Below are 21,482 nucleotides of genomic sequence, written 5' to 3' on the forward strand. Positions count from 1 at the left end.
TGCACATGTACCCTAGAACTTAAAGTATAATAATAATAAAAAAAAGAAAAAATATATAGCAATTTAACTCTTTCAAAATCCTTTACTGGGAATTTAAATTTTTATTTTCATTTTTATTTAAATTTCTCTTTTTATTTTAAATTTTCAGCCTATATTATTATATATCCTGAAGGTACATAAGTGTAAGACTTTAAAAGAAAGAACATAAATTAGCTAATTGCTTGAACTTGGGAGGTAGAGGTTGCAGTGAGCGGAGGTCATGCCACTGCACTCCAGACTAGGTGACAGAGCGAGACTCTGATTCAATAATAAGAATAATAATAATAATACAGTCATTTAGCCACCTTATCTGTGATATCTGGGTCATTCTAGTGTTTGTATTATAATTGTTCTAATTTTTGTAATCCAAGTTCTTAGAAAACACAGTTACAATATTCTCAATTTGAAAAATTATACCTGTGCTATCTTGATACAACAGTTATTCTGTAGTATAAGTCAAAGATGGACTGTTAACACTGATGCTTTCGATACCTTTGAATTGGACATTTAAGTTACATTAGTCAGAGTGAACACACAGATTGTGGTTGCCAACATCAGCAGTAATGGGGAGAAAAAGAAAAAAAAGCAGCAATAGCAACTATAGAAGATGGATAGTTGGTGCGTTAGTCATTTTACACTAAAACAGTGTTGCTTTTAGTCCCTATTTTTTTCATCTTTTATATTTCATTTTATATTAATATTTTATATTTTGTTCTTTTCCCTGCAACCTTCCACAGTAGTTGCCAACCAGAAATTTTTCTATCCCAGTGACAGATTCACTAGTGTGTAAGACTTTCAGTACTACAACTAGGATACGTTCTAGGCAAACCTGTATGATTGATATCCTAGGCCAACCACTCTAAGTCTAGATGGAAGTCCAGATGGCAGCACATGAGCCTGCAGTCAGAGAAAACCTTCTAACCCAACTAGTTTCCTTTAGCCATTTGCCATGGGCTCTGCTTTCATCTCTTCCATTCTGGGGCTTACAGGTCTACCCTGAAAGACCTGAGCTGATATGCTAGTTGGCTGTATGTTTTGTCTCCATGTAGTCCCTTTGGAGGCCCTGTATCCAGTTAGGGAGGCCTTGGGCTTTCCCCAGTAAAGCCTGGACTCAGTGTGGGAGAAACACTTGTGATTCTGAATGCATTTTAGGACATAAAGAGTTTGGGTTGCAAAGGTCATCTAAATGAGTCCAGGTTTATTTCATTATCCCCATTCTGCTTACTTTTAATATCACTGATTTGTGTTATCATAATATGATCCAGAAAAAGTGTCAAATTATGGATTAGATTGCCTTAATTATAAGCCAAAAGCATTGTGGACTTTTGTTACTATTTCATGAATATTTTCAAGGAACTTATAATCTGTTTTATAGCATTATGCATATAATCATATAAACATAAGTACATAATTGAATATGTATGTGCTTGTATGTATGACTATCTGCTTTTTGCATATGCTGGAGTCTAAATTCACACATATTTTTGCCTAATTGTCTACTTAGTATATAAAATTATAAAGAGTATATTTTAATCTCACTTTATGATTTTCTTTCCATAGTTTTTCATTTTATCCTAACCCCCAGAGATGACCATTAATAATACTATATATATACCTGATTTTCAGAGGTTATTATTAACCCTTTTAATCTTTGACAAGCTCATAGACAAGAAAAAATTATATTCTACTTACATTTCTTTAATGCTATGGGGCTTCCCAGTTACTTGACGGTGATAGGAAATTTATAATTTTTCTGTGAATTACTATTTCATCACCTTTGTCTTTCTATTCTATGCGTTTATTTGACCTTTTATAACATACGCATGCAAACACACACACACACACACGTGTTGTACGATACTCATAAAATTTACCATCTGAATGCTTTTTAAGTGTTTAATTCCATGAAATTAAGTCCATTGTTGTGCAACATCATCCCTCTGCAGAGCTCTTTCCAAGTTGCAAAGCCAAAACTGTAAATCAATTAAACAATAAGCTCTCCTTCCTCCTCTTCCCAGGCCCTGCAAACTATTATTCTACTTTCTGTCTCTGAATTTGACAACTTCAGTAACTCATGTAAATGGAATGAATCATGCCATATTTGTCTTTTTTGAAAAAGCCTGGCTTTTTTCACTAAGCCTGATGTCCTTAAGGTTCATACATATTGTAGTGTGTGTCAGAATTTCATTTCTTTTAAAGGGTGAATAACATTTTATTGTATGTATATGCCACATTTTGTTTAGCCATTTTTCTGTCAATGGATATTTGGGTTTCTTCCATGTTTGGGCTATTGTGTATAATGTTTCTGTGACTATGGGCTTACAAATATCTCAAGACCCTGTTTTCAATTATTTTGTGTATACATCCAGAAGTGAACTTGCTGTATCATATGGTGATTATATTTCTAAGTATTCTGAGGAATCACCCACTATACTATTTTCCAGCAGCGACACTGTTTTACATTCCCACTAGCAGTGTACAAGTTATTTACTGTTTCAATTTCTCCACATCCTTGTCAATACTTGTTATTTTCTGTTTTTTTTTGGTTTTTTTTTGTTTGTTTTTTTGTTTTTTTGTTTTTCTTATAGTAGCCATCCTGATGGGTGTGAAGTGGTATCTTTTTGTGTCTTTCATCCCTGTATAGGTATAATAGGATCTTATAGATCAGAAATTTATCATTTTTAAAAAGGGTATAGTTTTGTTAAAAATTGGTTATTGGGAGATATTTTCTATTATTGTATTTCAGCATTACTTGTTACATGTGGAAAATCTACTGATATTTGTGCATAAGTTTAATCAATGGATTATCACTGTATTGAGAAGTCTATTTGTTTATTATTTTGGGGATTAACATTTTTGAAATGATGTAAACTGCAATTAATAGTAATTTTGCCACATCTTTTCAACAATAGTTCTGTGAATGGAGAGAGAGATAGAGAGAGAGAAAGAGAGAGAAACAGAAAGACAGAGGGAGGGAGGGAGCACATACATTCTGGGGTCTCCTCCACTTTTTGTGAAGACAACAATCCCATCAGATTAGGACCCCACACTTATTACCTCATTTAACCCTAATTATTTCTCAAAGTCCTCATCTCCAAACATCATCACATTGGGAGTTGAGGCTTAAACATATGTATTTAGGGGGACACAATTCAGTCCATAAAATTCCACTCTGTGTTACTCAAATTCATGTTCTTCTTACATGCAAAAAAAATTCATCCCATCTCAAGAATCCCAAAAGCCTTAAGCCATTCCAGCATCAATTTTAAGTACAAAGTCTCATCTGAATAGCATCTAAATCAGGAATGGGTAACATTTGAGATATGATTTATCTTGAGACAAAATTTCTCCCCAACTGTGAATGTGTAAAACCAGACAAATTATGTGTTTCCAAAATACATTTTATTTTATTTTTTTATTTTTTTTTGAGACAGAGTCTCACTCTGTCACCCAGGATGGAGTGCAGTGGTGCAATCTCGACTCACTGCAAGCTCTGCCTCCTGGGTTCACCCCATTCTCCTGCCTCAGCCTCCCGAGTAGCTGGGACTACAGGTGCCCACCACCACGCCTGGCTAATTTTTTGTATTTTCAGTAGAAACGGGGTTTCACCATGTTAGCCAGGATGGTCTTGATCTCCTGACCTCCTGATCTGCCTGCCTTGGCCTCCCAAAGTGCTGGGATTACAGGCAAGAGCCACCGCACTCGGCCCTGTTTCCAAAATATAATGGTGAAATAAACATAGGACAGACATTCCCATTCCAAAAGGGAGAAATTAGGGGTGATGAGTTTCAAGCAATTCCAAAACCTAGCAGTGCAAGTTCCATTGTATCTTAGGTGTGAGAGTTGGCCATACACTACACACCAGATACCTCAATTGCTTTATCTTTAATCTTCCATATGAACTGAGATGTAAATTAAAAGCCTATCCAAATCCTATTTGGCTTAATGTTCTTCCCTCCAGGTCCACTGAGGTGGTGCATTACTTCCACAGTCCTAGGTGGCAGCCCCACTCCCTTGGCTTGGGAGGCTCCCCTGTTCATACTATCTTTACAATGTCCCACCCATAAGGCACTAGGCTAGGGCTACCTGGTCCACTGAAATTAAAAACGAGGCCCCACCCTCTATAACCAAAAGAATGCAGCCTTGATCCTTTGGTCTGTGGCACCCTGATAATCTTTGAGTCAATGGTGCAATTATTCTTTACTTTTCTTGAAAGATAAAGCATGCTCATAGCCAAATAGCCCTTTTGTCCCATTCTTTTTCCTTCATTTCCAACTGGCAATGTTTCTGCCAGTATAATTCCATCTATGCTGGTATTGTCTTAGATTTCTGATTTCTGCTGAGATGGCTGATTAAATACATTATTCACATTCATAATCTCTTTATCAAATGATTTTCTAGCCCCATCCTTCGTATTCTCTCCAGAACACGTTTTCTGATTTTGGGAAATATGGATAGGCTGAGAATTTCTGGTTAACAATTATTTTAATTACTTCTTTAATCCATCTCTCCTCTCTTTCATTTTACCATAAGCAGTCAGGAGGACTCAGGCCATGTCTTGAACATTTTGCCTAGGGGTCACCTCAGCTGTTATCCAACGTCAGCTTGCAAACTCTATCTTTCACAAAACTTTAGAACACAATTTAGCCAAGTCTTTGCCATTTTTTTTTAAAACAGGAATGGCTTTTCCTTCATTGTCCAATAACATGTTGCTTTACTTCTGTCTAAGACCTCACTAGAAGCATCTTTAATATTCGTATTTCTCCCAACATTCTGTTCATGATTATGTACGTATTCTCTAGGAAGAGGTAGGCGTTCTCTTTTCTCTCAGTGCTCTCACCAGAATCACCTTTAATATCTATATTTCTATCAACAGTCCTTTATTGCAATCTAGGCTTTTTTTAGTTTGCACCTTAAAATGATTCCAACCTCTACCCATTTCCCAGTCCCAAAGCCACAGCTGTAGTGTTAGGTATTTGTTAGAGCAGCACCTCCTATCTTGGTACCAAAATCTGTATTAGTCAAGGTTCTCCAGAGAAACTGAATGAATAAGATATTAGTTCATCATATGGTGGAAGGCTGAGAACTCAAAAATCATCAATAAAACACTAGTAACATCCCACTTTATACTTTAGTTTAGTGTTTTTGTTTTTATCATATTCATTTTTTATATATGAAAGAAATGTTTAATGTTTGGAAATGATGTTGGTAATGATATCTTCTCCTTTTCATTAGGATAATAAAATCTCTGATGTAATTTAAAATTGCTATTTTTCATTCCAGAGAAAAGTTACATGGAGGAGGGAAGACATGCCCCTTTTCAAAAACAACGGTTTCAACTCATTTTCTACATTTCGCTACCTGTGCTTATTATTACTACTGCCATTTTAATAAAACGGAAAAAATTGAGAGAGCTATGCTATAGAGGGGAAACTGAAAGTGAGAGGTATGTATATACATATATATATAATGTACACACAAATATATGTAAAATATATGTACATATATTTACTCTTATTACATTTAGAAAGACAAGAAAAATGTATTTGTGTTTCATCAGAAATAATCTCCAGCTGTAGGTAAGGCAATATAAAGAGAGGCTCAGGGAGACATTTACAAAATGGTTTGATGCCCTTTGTTATTTGTTTTGATATTGTTTCTCATCTCACAAATTACTAAAACCACACAGTTTACCACTAGTATCATGGTAAGAGCAGACATGGCTGCCAGGGGAATTTTGGAGGTTTATTTAGCCTCTTAGTTCACCGACCCTGTCCATAGAGTCATATCACCTATGAGCTCCATTAGAATTACATGACACTGCATTTCAAGGGAACTTCCAAAAACTAAATTTATTAGATACAGATTCTCAGGCCAGTGATGAATATCTTTATTAGCACACCTAGAGAGGTGTCTATAAACCTATTTTTACAATATTTGTTTTTCTAAATATAGATATTGCTGATTTGTAAAATCATTTCTTAATTAGAAACTACATGTGTAGTTAATAATGTCAGGTTAAAGAGACAGGAGGCACCACTATGTAGGAAGAGAATTACACTTAGCTTCGGGAAACCTTGTTTTAAGTTATAAATCTTGCATGTAACCCTGTAATACTGTGAGTGAGTGATTTAATCTTTATTTACTTAATATTATTCTCTATAACTCTACAGAATGGGGGATAATAATAGCTTTTCAATGTATCTAAACTTTTGAGTACATCAGTTTAATGAGTGAAATCATCATGCTATCTGTAACCAGTTGCACAAAATTTTAAACTTCATATTGAGCCCCTTAGTCATAATTTACAATATTTCATCGCAGATATATTTACATCTAGTTTTACCCTCCAAGAACTGATGCAAAGATAAAACATGTTTATATTTTCTGAGAGAGAGAAAGAAATATATTGAGCTGTATATAAAAAGTATTTAAAATTTGTGAGTGCTACTTTATGTTTTGGCTTATTGGAACTGAGAAATTAGGGATATCATAAAATAAGGGGACCTGCCTATATAAATGTGGGCTTACAAACATAAATTATTGATTAAATGTAGAATGAGAATGAGAAGACTCAATTACCAGACTGAGGTAACTGATGGCGTTTGTTCTAATATTGAAACAGTACCTGTTTAAGTTGTTAAAAGGAGATATTCATTTATTTGAATCGCTGTTTCTTTGAAGAACAGTTTTCATTCAGGTATTTAATTATTCAAGAATTACTATTTTCCTCACTTTAAAACAAAGTTTATCAATTTTATAGCTCTGTGTCACAAGAAAGCAGCAGTAACAGCAAGTCATCCCTCAGTGAAAGGTGAGTATAGAACTATGTGTTGAATCATTTTGCATTGTAAGTTTTGATCATTGCTTATGAGCACTTAAAAATAGTTAGTTTGAAACCAAACTTTTTTTATATATTTGTTTAATTCTGTCTATAGGTTATTTTATAATAATAAATAATAAAACTTGGTTTTGTGATATCTCAGCCTCTCCTTCTTGACCTATAAAAGGAGAGATTTTTGTGCACTCACACTAGCAACTACCATCTATTAGCATGTAAATCATGGGTTTGTTTTTTTCCTTAGCATTGGGTAGGAGCATTTGTGTTTTAGTGATATTTTACTGGCATATAAAAAGATAACTGATGCTCTAATTAGCAGTACCAACCTTGTTGGCATCAGGGACGGGTTTAGTGGAAGAAAATTTTCCCATAGGGAGTGGAGGGGGATAGTTTCAGCTCACATCATCAATCATTAGTTAGATTCCCATAAGGAGTGTGCAACTTAGATCTCTCACACGTGCAGTTCACAATAGAGTTCATGCTGCTATGAGAATATAATGCCACTGCTGACCTGACAGGAGGCGGAGTTGAGGCAGCTTTGGGCTTCAGATGAGCCCGAGGTGAACCCCAGTACTATGCTGATCTGGGAGGCTGTAGGCTTTGGGTGTGACACAGCAGGGTACCGGCTGTGATGGCCACAGGAGTGCTCATGTCTCCCCTTTCCCAATTCCAGGCAGCCCATTGCACAGACAGATTCCTTCTTCCTGAGGAAAAGAGAGAAAAGAGAGCAAGGGACTTTGCCTGTGAACATAGGAATTTCTCCCTATTTCCCTCCAAGTCCATCAGAGTTGTGTATTTAGGAGTCTGCAAGAGATACAGCATATCTGGGCTTAGAGATCCCTCTAGCACTGAAATGCCTGTAGAGGCAACAGACTTAAGTAACTTAATACTCAATCTTCTTTGAATTCTTGGAAAGTCCTTTGAAGAAGGGCAAGTAAAAACAAAGCCAGACTGTGAAGACTACAATAAATACCTAGAGACAGTGATAGACTGCAATACAATAGTAGTAGGGGCCTTTTAACACCACACTTTCAGCAGTGGTCAGATCATCCATACAGAAAATCATCAATGAAATATTGGAATTAAACAACACTAGATCAAATGGCCCTAATTGACATTTACAGAATATTTTATGTAACTGGTGCAGAATATATGTTAATTTCATTGGCACATAGATCATATGTAAGGCCACAAAACAAGATGGAATAATATCAAGTATCATTTTGAAAAACAGTGGAATGAAATTAGAAATCAATGAAAAGAGGAACTTTGGAAACTATACAAATACATGAAAATTAAACAATATGCTCTTGAAAGACCAGTGTGTCAATAAAGAAATTAAGAAGGAAATATTTTTTAAAATTGAAGGAAACAAAAATGGAAACATAACATACCAAAGTCTATGGAATGCAGCAAAATCAGTACTGAAAGGAAAGTTTATACCTATACATACTGATACCAAAAAAGTAGAAAGACTTCAGTTACGCAACCTCATGGTGCAATGCAAGAAAGAAAGCAAGGACAAACCAAACCACAAATTAGTAGAAGAAAATAAATAATAAAAACTAGAGCAGAAATAAATGAAATTGAGAATTAGAAAGGTCCATGAAACAAGAAGTTTGTTTTTGAAAAGATAAACACTTCTTTTGCTACATTGACCAAGAGAAAGAAAATAATGGATTGAATACTTAAATGAAAGATATGATTTATATGAGCACAAATCAGATAAAAAGACATTGCAATTGACACTTTAGTAATTTAAAGACAGCATTCCAGTAGAGATATTGTGAGCAAATGTGTGTCAATAATTTGGAAAACCTAGAAGAAATGGACAAATTCCTAGACACATACAGTCATAATGAATAATGACATAGTAGCTGCAATAAAAAGTTTCCCATCCAAGAACAGTTCAGGACTAGATAGCTTTAATATTGTATTCTACCAAATATTTAAAGAAGAACTAGTACCAATTTTACTCAAACTATTCCGAAACATTGAGAAGGAGGGAATATTCCCAATATCATTCTACAAGGCCAACATTTCCCTCAAAAACCATACAAATACACAGCAATAACAACAAAAACCTACAGGCCAACATCATGATGAACATGCAAAAATCCTCAACACAATGCTAGCAAACTGAATTCAACAACACATTAAAAAGATTATTTATCATGATCAAGTAGGATTCATCATAGGGATGCAAGGATGGTTCAGCAATGTAAATCAATAAATGTGATCTATCACATAAATAGAATCAAGGACAAAATCCATGTGGTCATTTCAATAGATGCTGAAAAAGCATTTGGTAACACTCAACATAACTTCATAATAAAAACTCTTAATGTAGTTTAGCAGGAACATATCTCAAAACAATAAAGGCCATGTATATCAAACTCATAGACAGCAGCATTCTAAATGGAGAAAAATTGAAAGCCTTTCCTTTATGATGTAGAACAACACAAGAATGCCCATTTTGCTTCTTTTATTTATCATAGTATTGGAAGTCCTAGTCAGAGCGATTAGACAAAAGAAAGATATCAAGGGTGTCCAAATTGGAAAGGCAGAAATCAAATTCTTATGTGCAGATGATATGATCTCATATTTAGAAAAATCTAAAGACTCCTCCAGGGGGAAAAAACTGTTAGAGGTGATAAATGTAACTGGTGACATCGGGGGATACAAAATCAAACAAAAATTAGTAGCATTTCTATATGCCAACAGTGAACAACTTATAAATAAAGAAAGGAATCCTATTTACAACAGCTATAAAAATACCTAGGAATAAATTTAATTATAAAAGCGAAAGACTGCTACAATGAAAATTGTAAAACACTTAACTAACTGGCTGTGGTGGCTCATGCCTGTAATCCCAGCACTTTGGGGGGCCAAGGTGGGTGGACTGTCTGAGCTCAGAAGTTCGAAACTACTCTGGGCAACATGGAGAAACCTTGTCTCTACTAAAATACAAAAAAAAAAAAAAAAAAAAAAAGCCACGCACTGTGATGCAAGCCTGTAATCCCAGCTACTCGGGAGGCCGAGGCAGGAGAATCACTTGAGTGTGGGAGGCAGAGGTTGCAGTGGGCCAAGATCATGCCACCACACTCCAGCTTGGGTGACAGAGTGACAGAGTGAGACTCCATCTCAAAAATAAATAAAAATAAAAATAAAAGTAAAACACTTATCAAAGAAATTAAAGAGGACACAAAAAGGTGGAAATATATCCCAAGCCCATGGATTGGAAGAATTAATACTGTTTAAATATCCATAAAACCCAAAGCAATCTGGAGATTCAATGCAATCCCTATCAAAATACCAATGACATTCTTCACAGAAATAGAACAATAATCCAAAAATTCGTATGGAACCACAAAAGATAGGCTCTTTAACAAATAGTGTTGGGAATACTTTATATCCTCATGCTAAAGATTGAAATTGGGCCACTATCTTATACACAAAGGCCAACACAAAATAGATTGAAGACTTAAATGTAAAATATGAATCATAAAACGCTTAGAAGAAAACAGAAAAATCTTCATGACATTGGTCTTGGCAATGATTTCATGGATATGACATGAAAAGCACAGACAACCAATGAAAAAAAGACATATGGGGCAACATTAAACTCAAAAGCTTCTTCATAGCAAAGGAAATGCTGAAAATCCAATGGAATGGGAGAAAATATTTGCAAACCATTTATCAGTTAAGGGGTTAATTCCCAAAATATATTAAGAACTCTTTCAACTCAATAGCAAAAAACTAATAACCTGATTAAAAGTTAGTTTAAGACTTGAATAGACATTTTGCCAAATAACATATATAAGACTCTTACAACTCTATAGCAAAATATCTAATAATTTAAAAAATGGGCTAAAGACTTCAGCAGACATTTCTCCGAAGAAAACATACAAGTGGCAAATAAGCATATGAAAAGATGCTCAATTTCGTTAACTATCAAATGTATGCTAATCAAAACCACAATGAGATTCACCTCACACCTGTTAGGATGGATCTTAAAAAAAAAAAAATCAACAATAGTGAAATGTTGAGGAGGATGTGGAGAAATTAGAATCGTTGTGTATATTGTTGGTGGGAATGCAAAATGTTGAAACCATTATGGAAAATGACATGGAGGGTTATCAAAAATAAAAAATACAATTACCATATAATCCAGCAATTCTACTTCTTGAAATTTATGGAAAAGAGTTGAAATCAGGAAACCAAAGAGATATTAGCATTCCAATGTTCATTGAAGCACTATTCACAACTCTCAAGTGTGGCTACAACCTAAATGTCTGTTGATGAATAAGTGGATAAAAATAAATGTGACATCTCTCTCCTCCTCTCTCTCTCTCTCTCTCTCTCTCTCTGTGTGTGTGTGTGTGTGTATCTAATGGATATTATTCAGCCTTAAAAAGGAGATCCTGTAATATGTAAAACATGGATGAACCTTGAGGACAAATACTGAAATAATTCCACTTATTTGAGATATCTAAAAAGTCAAACTCACAAAATTAGAGCAGAATGCTGGTTTCCAGGGACTACGGGGTGGACCAAATGGGTAGTTGCATGTCAGTGGGCTAAAGTCTCAAATATGCATGGTGAAAATGTTCTAGAGATTTCATGAAAAACATTGTCCCTAAAATTAACAAATCTGTATTGTACACTTAGAAATGTGGTAAGATGGTCGATCTCATGCTGTGTTCTTACTATATATAGCACAACTTTTTGAAAATAAAAACTTTTGCCTTCAAAAGATACCCTTAAGAAGGGAAAAAGGAACCGTGAATGTGGAAAATATCTTTGTAATACGTATTTTAAATGAAGGATTCACATTCAGAATATATACTGAACTCCTACAAATTGATTAAAAAAAGATGAGAATATAATGACCAAAATATTTGAAGAAACACTTCACAAAAGATGATATCAAAGGGGCACAGAATATGAAAATGTGTTTAATGCCATTACTCTAACTAAGAGATGAATTAAAATCAAAATGATATTTTCCTAAACCACTACAACAGTTTCTAAAATTAAAAAAATGGACAACATCAAGGATTGGCAAGGATATTAAGCTACTAAAACTCTCACGTGGTGCTGGTATGAGGGTATTCTGGTACAGCATACTTTTCACTACTGTTCAGGAGTTTAGCATATTCTAAACCTGAATATTTATGTAATCTATTACAGCCGTCTGTGCTCATTCAGGGAATAGAAACAACACAGTGATTTAAGTAGGGGATGCAAGTATAAAGACTAATTTACCTATAATAGAAGAGTAACTATAAGATATTGGGAAAACATCCTCTTTATGAGGCCCTAGTGGAGAGTACATAAGGAAGAACTAACTTAGAAGTGAGTATCCTTCCCATGCTTGAGGTGGAAAAGATATAGTTGCCTCAGTGGAAAAGATGTAGTTGCAACCTACTGAATGGCAGAGGAAGTTTATTCATTTTCTTGAGTCAGATCTGGTCATCAGTTGTGTGGCATGCAGAAGGAAACCACCTAGAGCACAGAAAACCATAGTTGAGCTGCAGCTGGTGGCCAGGTAAGAGGGTATGTAGTAGAAGTGGGGGTGTCAGTTCAGTAAGAGGACTGAACCTCAGTAATCAGATGTGAAATTCAAATTACAAACACAGTATGATACTACTAAATACATGCTAGATGGCTATCATTGTTAACAACTTACAATGTCAATTAGTGAGAATATGGAGCAACTGGAGCTTTTATATCCCTTGTAGGGAATGTAAATTTGCAAAATCAATTTGGAAAACTGGTAAAATCTATTAAGGCTTTGCTAATGCCTATTTTATAACCCAAAAGATTCCACTCATTGGTGTGTACCATTAGTAATGTGCACATGTGTGGATCAAGAGACATGCACAAGAATGTTCATGGCAGAACTGGTTGATGAAAACACTGAAAACAACCTGACTTTACATCTTATTGCCTTCTTTCCTAATATCAGTAATATATGTATATGTGGGTCTCTATTTAACATAAACTCAGTCAAAAGGTTTTTGGAGACATGGCCAAGGATAATCAGGAAAAAGATTCTGATATTCATATGAAAGAAAAATATGTGGTATCCAGGTAAACCTTAGTATTAAATAACATGAATTAAAATATAAATCTGTTGTTTGTTTGTTGATTGATTGATTGATTGCTTGATTTTTTTAAGAGAGGGAGTTTCTCTTCATCACCCAAGCTGGAGTGCAGTGGCATGATCATAATTCACTGCAGCCTCAACCTCTGGGGCTCAAGTGGACCTCCCATCTCAACCTTCCAAGTAGATGAGACTACAGGCACACATCATCACTCCTGGGGAATTATTTTTTGTAGACATGAGGGTATCCCTGTGTTGCCCAGGCTGGTCTCAAACTCTTCAGCTCAAGTGATCCTCTTGTCTTGGGCTCACAAAATGTTGGCATTACAAGTGTGAGTCACCCATTCCTGGCCTACTTACTTTTTTTAAGTATATTTTCTGACTAAAATATCTAAGAAATTTTGGTAGATACATGAATTAAGACAAATATTTTCATAATTACAGTAAGTAAATAAAATCTCCATCAACAATTGATATGTACATCTTCTCAAATATTTTTCTAAGCAAAATATTAAAAATACTTCTTTTACTTTGAGAATATTGTGGACAAATTTTTATATATTAAAATGCAGTCATATCATTTTGTGGGATGTAGTATTCAAATTAAAAATAAAAAATCATTTATTTTATGTTAGAAATAACAAATGAAAGTCACAAGTGAACACTCTGATAGTTGATTTCTCAGTAAGGCAAAGTTTACTTCTGCAGAAAGGTGCTGTTCATTAGTTTGGTCACCATGAGAGCACACTGAACAAAGGAAAGCAGCAGCTTTATCCCTAATGCATTGAGTTCCTACTGCTGTGTCCAGTCTCCATTGGCTAGAGTTGGACCACAGAATCTAAGCTGAACCTGATTGGCTAACTTGAGAAGTGCAGGGATGCGGTTATACTGGCAGAAAACAGTTTTGGCGGGGTTGGGGGAGGAGGGGATCAAGCAGGGGTGGAGGGAGCGTTGTGATGGGAGGGGTGACTTACAGAGTGAGTAGCAGATGTGGAATGTGGACTCTATAGATAAAGACTCTGAGGAAGTTTGTTTCCCAGGGCAAGGGAACACAGAGAGTAAGGGAGTCTTGCCTTGAAAGCAGGAAACAAAAGACTAGGAAACTTAAACAAGTTAACCCTTTGAAGAAGAATGTCTTACTGTATTTAACATCTTAAAAGTCTATGATTATGAATGTTTGTGCTACTTCCAGTTTTTAGTTATTACAAATTCCCTGTAATAAACATTCTGGTGTGGATATATATCTGTGAGCAATTGTCCAGTTATTGCCTGAGATAAATCCCCAGAAGATATCAAGAATAAATATAGTGTAATATGAAGACTTTTGTTGTTTTAAAATATCTATTACTAAATTATCAGTCCGTTTGTATCCAGTTGTAACTTTTATAATTTATTCATTTATTAGCTAGTTTGGATATGTGAGTGATATACTTTCTGAGCCCTAGCATATCTTAAATTTACTTCTTTTATTATACTACCTTATTGAATTTTCTTTATAATTTTCCACTATGTTACTTAGTAATGAACTATTTCTATAAGGAATATAGAAATAGAAGTAGAAAATACAAAATTTGAACATATGGAATTAGAGGCATTTTGAGACTCCCTTTAGTATGAAGGAAGCTTATCATGTTTTACCTTTAAAAAAATCCCTTCACTAATCTTTCTGTTATATAAATTGAGATTTTAGACCTAGCCTACTGTTACTAAATTTCTGCTTTTAAATATTGTTTATTTTGGTTCTAAAATATTTTGTCTTTTTCAGTTTTATACTTAAGTTTACAACAAACATTTTGAATTCATTTCATATTTAACTGGTTTCATTTTTTGAAGTTCTAAAGAATGATTTTAACTTTTAATGGTGTTAAGAGCCATTTTCTAGCCAGAGAACTTGGAATGCTCGAATCTTGACTTTGCCATAACTTTCTTCTCTTATTCAATAAATAATGTGTGTATGTGAGTATGTGAATCATTCTTCTTATTATAGTACTAATGTATAAAAAACATTGATTAAAAATATATATGAGAGTAAAAGAATGAAACGGTAATCTTCATTAGCCCCAGCACCAGGAATGATCATTCTTAAAAAATTTCATTATATAGATATATACACCAATGTGCATGCATGCATGTGTGTGTATTGTACATGTTGGTGTTATCTAATAAAAAGGTACTTAGAATTACCACCTTTTAATTTTAAAATAAAATCATTGCATATGTTTAGAATGGAGTTTTCAAGGCACTTTATTTATTGACCTAAATAGTTACCAACATGGATTTAAAAAACCAGTGTACTTTCACAAGTCACTTCTATTATAAAACTGAGAGTATTGTCAGTTGAGGTAACAGGTAATATTTTTCTGGAATTTTTATTTTTTTAATGTTTTTGCTTTTAATCACCCATAGTTTTAAAATTACTTGAGTTAGAAATGTGTTAGCTACAAGAAAGAAAAATGACCAACACTGGCATTTTACTTGTTTTGTTTTCTCCTACAGCACTAGTCTCTAACAACCTTGAATGCTAATACTTGGAGAGAGGAGAGTAACAAATACATCATCAGAAACGGACCCGAACCAAGGAGGAACAAAACACAATTTCTCTCTCACTGTGGAGGGTTTTAAACTGTGAAATAAATCATCCGGCCTGAATCTCATGACTTATGTCCATTGAATTCTCTGTATTTGCAGTCCAAATTCTACCTTGTCAAATTTGGATCCATAAGATGCTCTGAATCAGGTGAAAGGAGCCTAAGACCTTCATCTAATAAGGCTAAGAGGGACTGCCAGTCAGCCGCACAGCAGAGTATCTGTTTCCCCTTCTGCTTCTTAGGTTGACCAGAATCTCTCTCAAGTCTGACCTATCCCTTTTCTTTCAGAGTTCCTAGCCTCTAGCTAGTCTGTGACTGGTTACAGTGACTTTTATGCAGATGATATCTGAGCCCAGTTCCTCTCTTCTTACTCCTGCTTACTTTTTGAAAGTTGTAAACCCACTTTAGTGTGTTAAAATACTTGTTTGCCAAAAGTAGATTTACCGTAAAGCTAAGGAGGCAAAAACTTAAGAACAACTTAGTTGCACAGATTCTCTTTAAAGTCATGAACCTAACTTTGTATTCTTAGAGTTTATCAAATTATATATGGTTCAGGCCCCATTGAGCCTGAATCATGTCTTCTCTTCACACGTTCCTTTGGCAGTGGTGTGCTAGAGACAGCTCATATCATCTCGCCAGAGCTCACCAGTTAAAGTTTCAGAATATTTGCAAGCCAGTTGTTAAACAGCCATTATAAAAAATATTACTTAAATCTAAATACATTAAAAACCAACATTCAAATAACACCATTTATTCATTATTTTTTATTTTTATCTTTGCTTTTTAGGTTATGACTATTGCATCTTTATGGTTGAACTACTATACTATGGTAATGTGTGACTTACATGTATTACCAACTCTTCCAGAAATATCAAATGGTAGCTTGAAATTAGCTTTTGCTGAGACTGATAAACCTATCGTTGTGGACTTCCTCTCCCTCACATCACAGAAATAGCTGTATAATAATTGCTAGCAAATCACTGTTCCTGGGGATAGTTCACCATTTTTCTGTTTTTGTTTTTAATAGCTTGTTGAAGGTACTTTTCTCTCATTGCTCAAATCTATCTCCAACTCTTTCTGAATATGAATACCCAATTGGTCTCAAAAAAATTGGGTATAGAAAGAATATAACTAAAGACAATAAAGGTCATGTGTTAAAAATTAAACCCCACAGCTAACATCATACTGAATGAGGAAAAGCTGAAAGCTTTTCTTGTAAGATCTGGAAGAAGGCAAGTTTCCCACTTCTACTGCTTTAATTCAACATACTATTGGAAGTACTAGCCAGAGCAATTAGGTAAGAGAAAGAAAATAAAAGGCATATAAATAGGAAAGGAAGAAGTCAAAGTATCCCTGTTTGCAGATTACATAATCATATATTTAGAAAATACTGAAGACTTCACCAAAAAAAAAAAAAAGTTAGAAAAAAATAAATCAAGATAGTAAAGTTGCAGAATGCAAAATTAACATACAAAAATCGGTAGCATTTCTATATACCAATAGTGAACTATCTGAAAAAGAAATCAAGAATCAAGTTAATTTACAATAGCTACAAAATTTTAAATATCTAGGAATAAATCAAGAAGGTGAAAGAACTCTACATGAAAAATATAAAAGACTGATAAAAGAAGCTGAAGAGAACACAAGTAAAAAATTCCATGTTTATAGATCAGAAGAATTAATATTGTCAAAATGTCCATATTTATCCAAAGCAATCTTCAGATTCTTCAGAAATCTCTATCAAAATACTAGTGAAATTCTTCCCAGAAATAGAAAAAACAATCTTAAAATCCATATGGAAACAGAAAAGACTCTAGTAGCCAAAGCAATCTTGCAAAAAGAACAAAGCTGGAGGCATCACAGTACCCACTTCAAAATATGCTACAAAATATAGTAATGAAAACAGCATGGCACTGGCATAAAAAAAGTCACATAGAGCAATGGAATCAAATAGAGAAATAAATCCATGTTCAGGGCCAGCTAATTTTCATCAAAGGTAGCAAAACACACATTGGGAGAAGTACTGTCTCCTTTGCCGAGACCAGCTTGGTCAGGGAGACCCTAACCCAGTGGCACTAGAGGAATTAAAGACACACACACAGAAATATAGAGGTGTGATGTGGGAAATCAGGGGTCTCACAGCCTTCAGAGCTGAGAGCCCCGAACAGAGATTTACCCACATATTTATTAACAGCAAGCCAGTCATTAGCATTGTTTCTATAGATATTCGATTAACTAAAAGTATCAAGGGATGGGCCGAATTAAAGAAATGAGTTGGGCTAGTTAACTGCAGCCGGAGCATGTCCTTAAGGCACAGATCGCTCGTGCTATTGTTTGTGGCTTAAGAATGCCTTTAAGCAATTTTCTGCCCTGGGTGGGCGAGGTGTTCCTTGCCCTCATTCTGGTAAACCCACAACCTTCCAGTGTGGGCGTTAGAGCCATTATGAACATGTTACAGTGCTGCAGAGATTTTGTTTATGGCCAGTTGTGGTGCCGGTTTATGGCCAGATTTTGGGGGGCCTGCTCCCAACTCTCCTCAGTAAGTGGTGCTGGCAAAACTGGCTATCCACATACAGAACAGTAAAACTAGGCCAGCATCTCTCACCATATACATAAAATTAACTCAAAATAAATTAAAGACTTAAATTTAAGACCTCAAACTATGAAACTACTAGAAGACTACAGGGGAAACACTTTATAAAATTGGACTGGGCAAGGATTATTTTCAATAAGACCTCAGAAGAACAGGCAATAAAAGCAAAAATAGACAAATGGGATTACATCAAACTAAAATGCTTCTGCATAGCAAAGGGAATCAATAGTGTGAAAAGACAACCTATAGATTAAGAAAAAGTATTTGCAAAATATGCATCTGACAAGGGATTAATACCCAGAGTATATAAGGAACTGAAACAACTCAGTAGCAAAACAAACCAAATAATTCAATTTTAAAATGGGCAAAAGACTTGAATAAACATTTCTCAAAAGAAGAAGTATGGCCAAGAGATACATAGGCATATGACAAGGTGCTCAACATAATCGATTGTCATAAAAATGAATAGAAATTACCATGATATATCATCTCACCCCAGTTAAAATAGCTTATATCAAAAAGATAAAGAATAATACATGCTGGTGAGAAAGTGGAGGAAAAAAAAAGCCTTGTACACTATTAGTGGGAACATAAATTAGTACAACCACTGTGGAGAACAGTTTGGAGGTTCCTCAAAATCTAGAACTTGGGGTATCATATGATCTAGCAGTCCCACTGCAGAACATATACCCAAAAGAAAGAAAATCAGGCCAGGCGCTGTGGCTTATGCCTGTAATCCCAGCACTTTGGGAGGCTGAAGCAGTTGGAAGTCAGGAGTTCGAGACCAGCCTGGCCAACATGGTGAAACCCTGTCTCTACTAAAAATACAAAAATTAGCCAGGCATGGTAGTGGGCACCTATAATCCCAGCTACTTGGGGGGCTGAGGCAGGAGAATTGCTTGGACCCGGGAGGCGGAGGTTGCACTAAGCCAAGATTGCACCACTACACTTCAGCCTGGGCAACAAGAGTGAAACTGTGTCTCAGAGGAAAAAAAAAAAAAAAAAAGGAAAAGGAAAAGAAAAAGTTCAGAATGTTGAAGAGATATATGCACTTCTATGTTTGTTGCAGCACTGTTCACAATAGCCAAAAATTGGAAACAACCTAAGCATCCATCAACAGATTAATGGATACAGAAAATGTGGTACACATACAGAACGGAGTACTTTCAGCCATAAAAAGAATGAGATTCTGTCATTTGCAAGGAGGTTGAACTACTGATCATTAAGTTAAGTGAAATAAGCCAGGCACAGAAAGGCAGACATCAAATATTGTCACTTATTTGTGGTATCTAAATATCAAAACAATTGAACTCATGGAGATAGGGAGTAGGATGGTTACCAGAGGCTCGGAATGGTAGTGGCAATGAGGGTGAGGGTTTTAGAAGGGAGATATTCTTATTCATTCATAGAATTGTATTCATTCATAGAAAGAATGAATAAGACCTACTAATTGCTAGCACAACAAGGTGACTATAATAGTATACTTGTACATTTTTAAATAACTAAAAGTACAATTGGATTCTTTGTAACACAAAGGAAAAATTGAGGGAATAGATACCTCATTCCGCATGATGTGATTATTACTCATTGCATAGTTGTATCAAAATCTCTCATGTATTTCATAAATATCTACACCTACTATGTATCCACAAGAATTAAATATAAAAATAAAATGGCCAAGATATACATGAAAAAATGGTCAACATCACTAATTGTCAGTAAAATTCAATTCGAAGTCATAATGAAATACTATTTCACCTTAGAATGGCTCTTATCAAAACACCAGGGGTTTGGTCTTGGTTCTGCTGCTCACTGCACAGAAAGCCAATGACTGAGACAATGAGTATTGCCAGGGAAGATGCTTTAATCGGGTGCTGCAGCCAAGAATCAGTCCAAATTCATCTCCCTGACCAAATTGGAGATTTATATAGCAGGGAAGAAATATGTAACTAGATGTGGGAAAACAGGAACTCAGGAGGGGTAAAGAAGCAATCATGGGCTGGGTGTGGTGGCTCATTCTTGTAATCCCAGCAATGTGGGAGGCCACGGTAGGTGAATCACTTGAGGTCAAGAGTTGAAGACCAGCCTGACCATCATGGAAAAACCCCGTCTTACTAAAGATACTAAACTTAGCCAGGATTGGTGGTGGGTGCCTGTAGTGCCAGCTACTCAGGAGATTCAGGCAGGAGAATCACTTGAACCCAGGAGGGGGAGGTTGCAGTGAGCTGAGATTGTGCCACTGCACTCCAGCCTGGATGATAGAGACTCCTCTGAAAAACAAAACAAAACAAAACAAAAACAAAATAAAAGAAAAAATCCCAAATAAATAAAAGAAGCAATCATGACAAATGAGACAATGAATTATTGTCGGGATGTGATGATCTGGTGAGTTTCAGTTTTTAAATACTTTCTGAGAGACCTGGGAGTCCTTTCCTGAGGAAGGAACTCAGATAAAATGAATGTAAGTTTTAAGCTTTAACACCAGAAGGGTCAATTTCTATGTTTATCAAAAACAAACAAAAACAAAACTGTCCATGGGACTCTTGGATTGGCTTCATGGCTATGATAAAAAATACAAAAAATAATGAATGTTGATGAGGGTGTAGAGAAAGGGAAGCTCTTTTGCACTGTTAATGGGAATGTAAATTAGTACACCATTATGGAAAACAGAAAGGGGCTAAAAACTCACATGTTAGTTTTTGGAACTACCATGTGAGCCTGAAATCCCATTACTGGGTATATATCCAAAGGAAATGAAACTATATGTTGAAGAGATATATGCCATCCCTTGTTTATTGTAGCATTGTTAAAAATAGCCAAGATATGAAATCAACATAAAAGCCTATCTACTGATTAATGTATTTAAAAATGTGATATATATACAAAACAAAATATTCTTCAGCCATATTAAACAATGAAATTCTGTCATTTGCAGCAACTTGGATGAAGCTGAAGGGCATTATGTGAAGTGAAATAAACCAGGCAGAGACACAAATGATCTCAATTCACATGGGATCAACAAAGTTGATTTCATAGAAGTTAAGAATAGAATGGTAGTTACTAGAGGTTTGAGGTGAGGATACTGTATTAGTCCATTTTCATGTTGCCGATAAAGACATACCCAAGACTGGGAAGAAAAAGAGTTTTAATTGGACTTACAGTTCCACATGGCTGGGGAGGCTTCAGAATTATGGCAAGAGGCAAAAGGCACTTCTTACATGGTGGCAGCAAGAGAAAATGAGGAAGAAACAAAAGTAGAAACCCCTGATAAACCCATCAGATCTTGGGAGACTTATTCACTATCACGAGAAT

At 35.2% G+C, this 21,482-nt stretch overlaps 1 protein-coding gene across 1 annotated transcript in view; it reads left to right on the forward strand.

Annotated features, from left to right (window-relative positions):
* Positions 1–15,646, forward strand: part of LOC105549068 (disintegrin and metalloproteinase domain-containing protein 5) — a 128,217-nt gene extending 112,571 nt beyond the window's left edge. Inside the window, exons 19-21 of the mRNA XM_011993428.1 lie at positions 5,323–5,485; positions 6,803–6,853; positions 15,486–15,646. Coding sequence (XP_011848818.1) covers positions 5,323–5,485; positions 6,803–6,853; positions 15,486–15,498 — 227 coding nt within the window. The 3' untranslated portion in view covers positions 15,499–15,646. The remainder of the gene's footprint in view (positions 1–5,322; positions 5,486–6,802; positions 6,854–15,485) is intronic.
* The last annotated feature ends 5,836 nt before the right edge of the window (positions 15,647–21,482 follow it).

Source organism: Mandrillus leucophaeus, unplaced genomic scaffold (genome assembly GCF_000951045.1).
Source record: "Mandrillus leucophaeus isolate KB7577 unplaced genomic scaffold, Mleu.le_1.0 Scaffold111, whole genome shotgun sequence".
NCBI lineage: Eukaryota > Metazoa > Chordata > Mammalia > Primates > Cercopithecidae > Mandrillus > Mandrillus leucophaeus.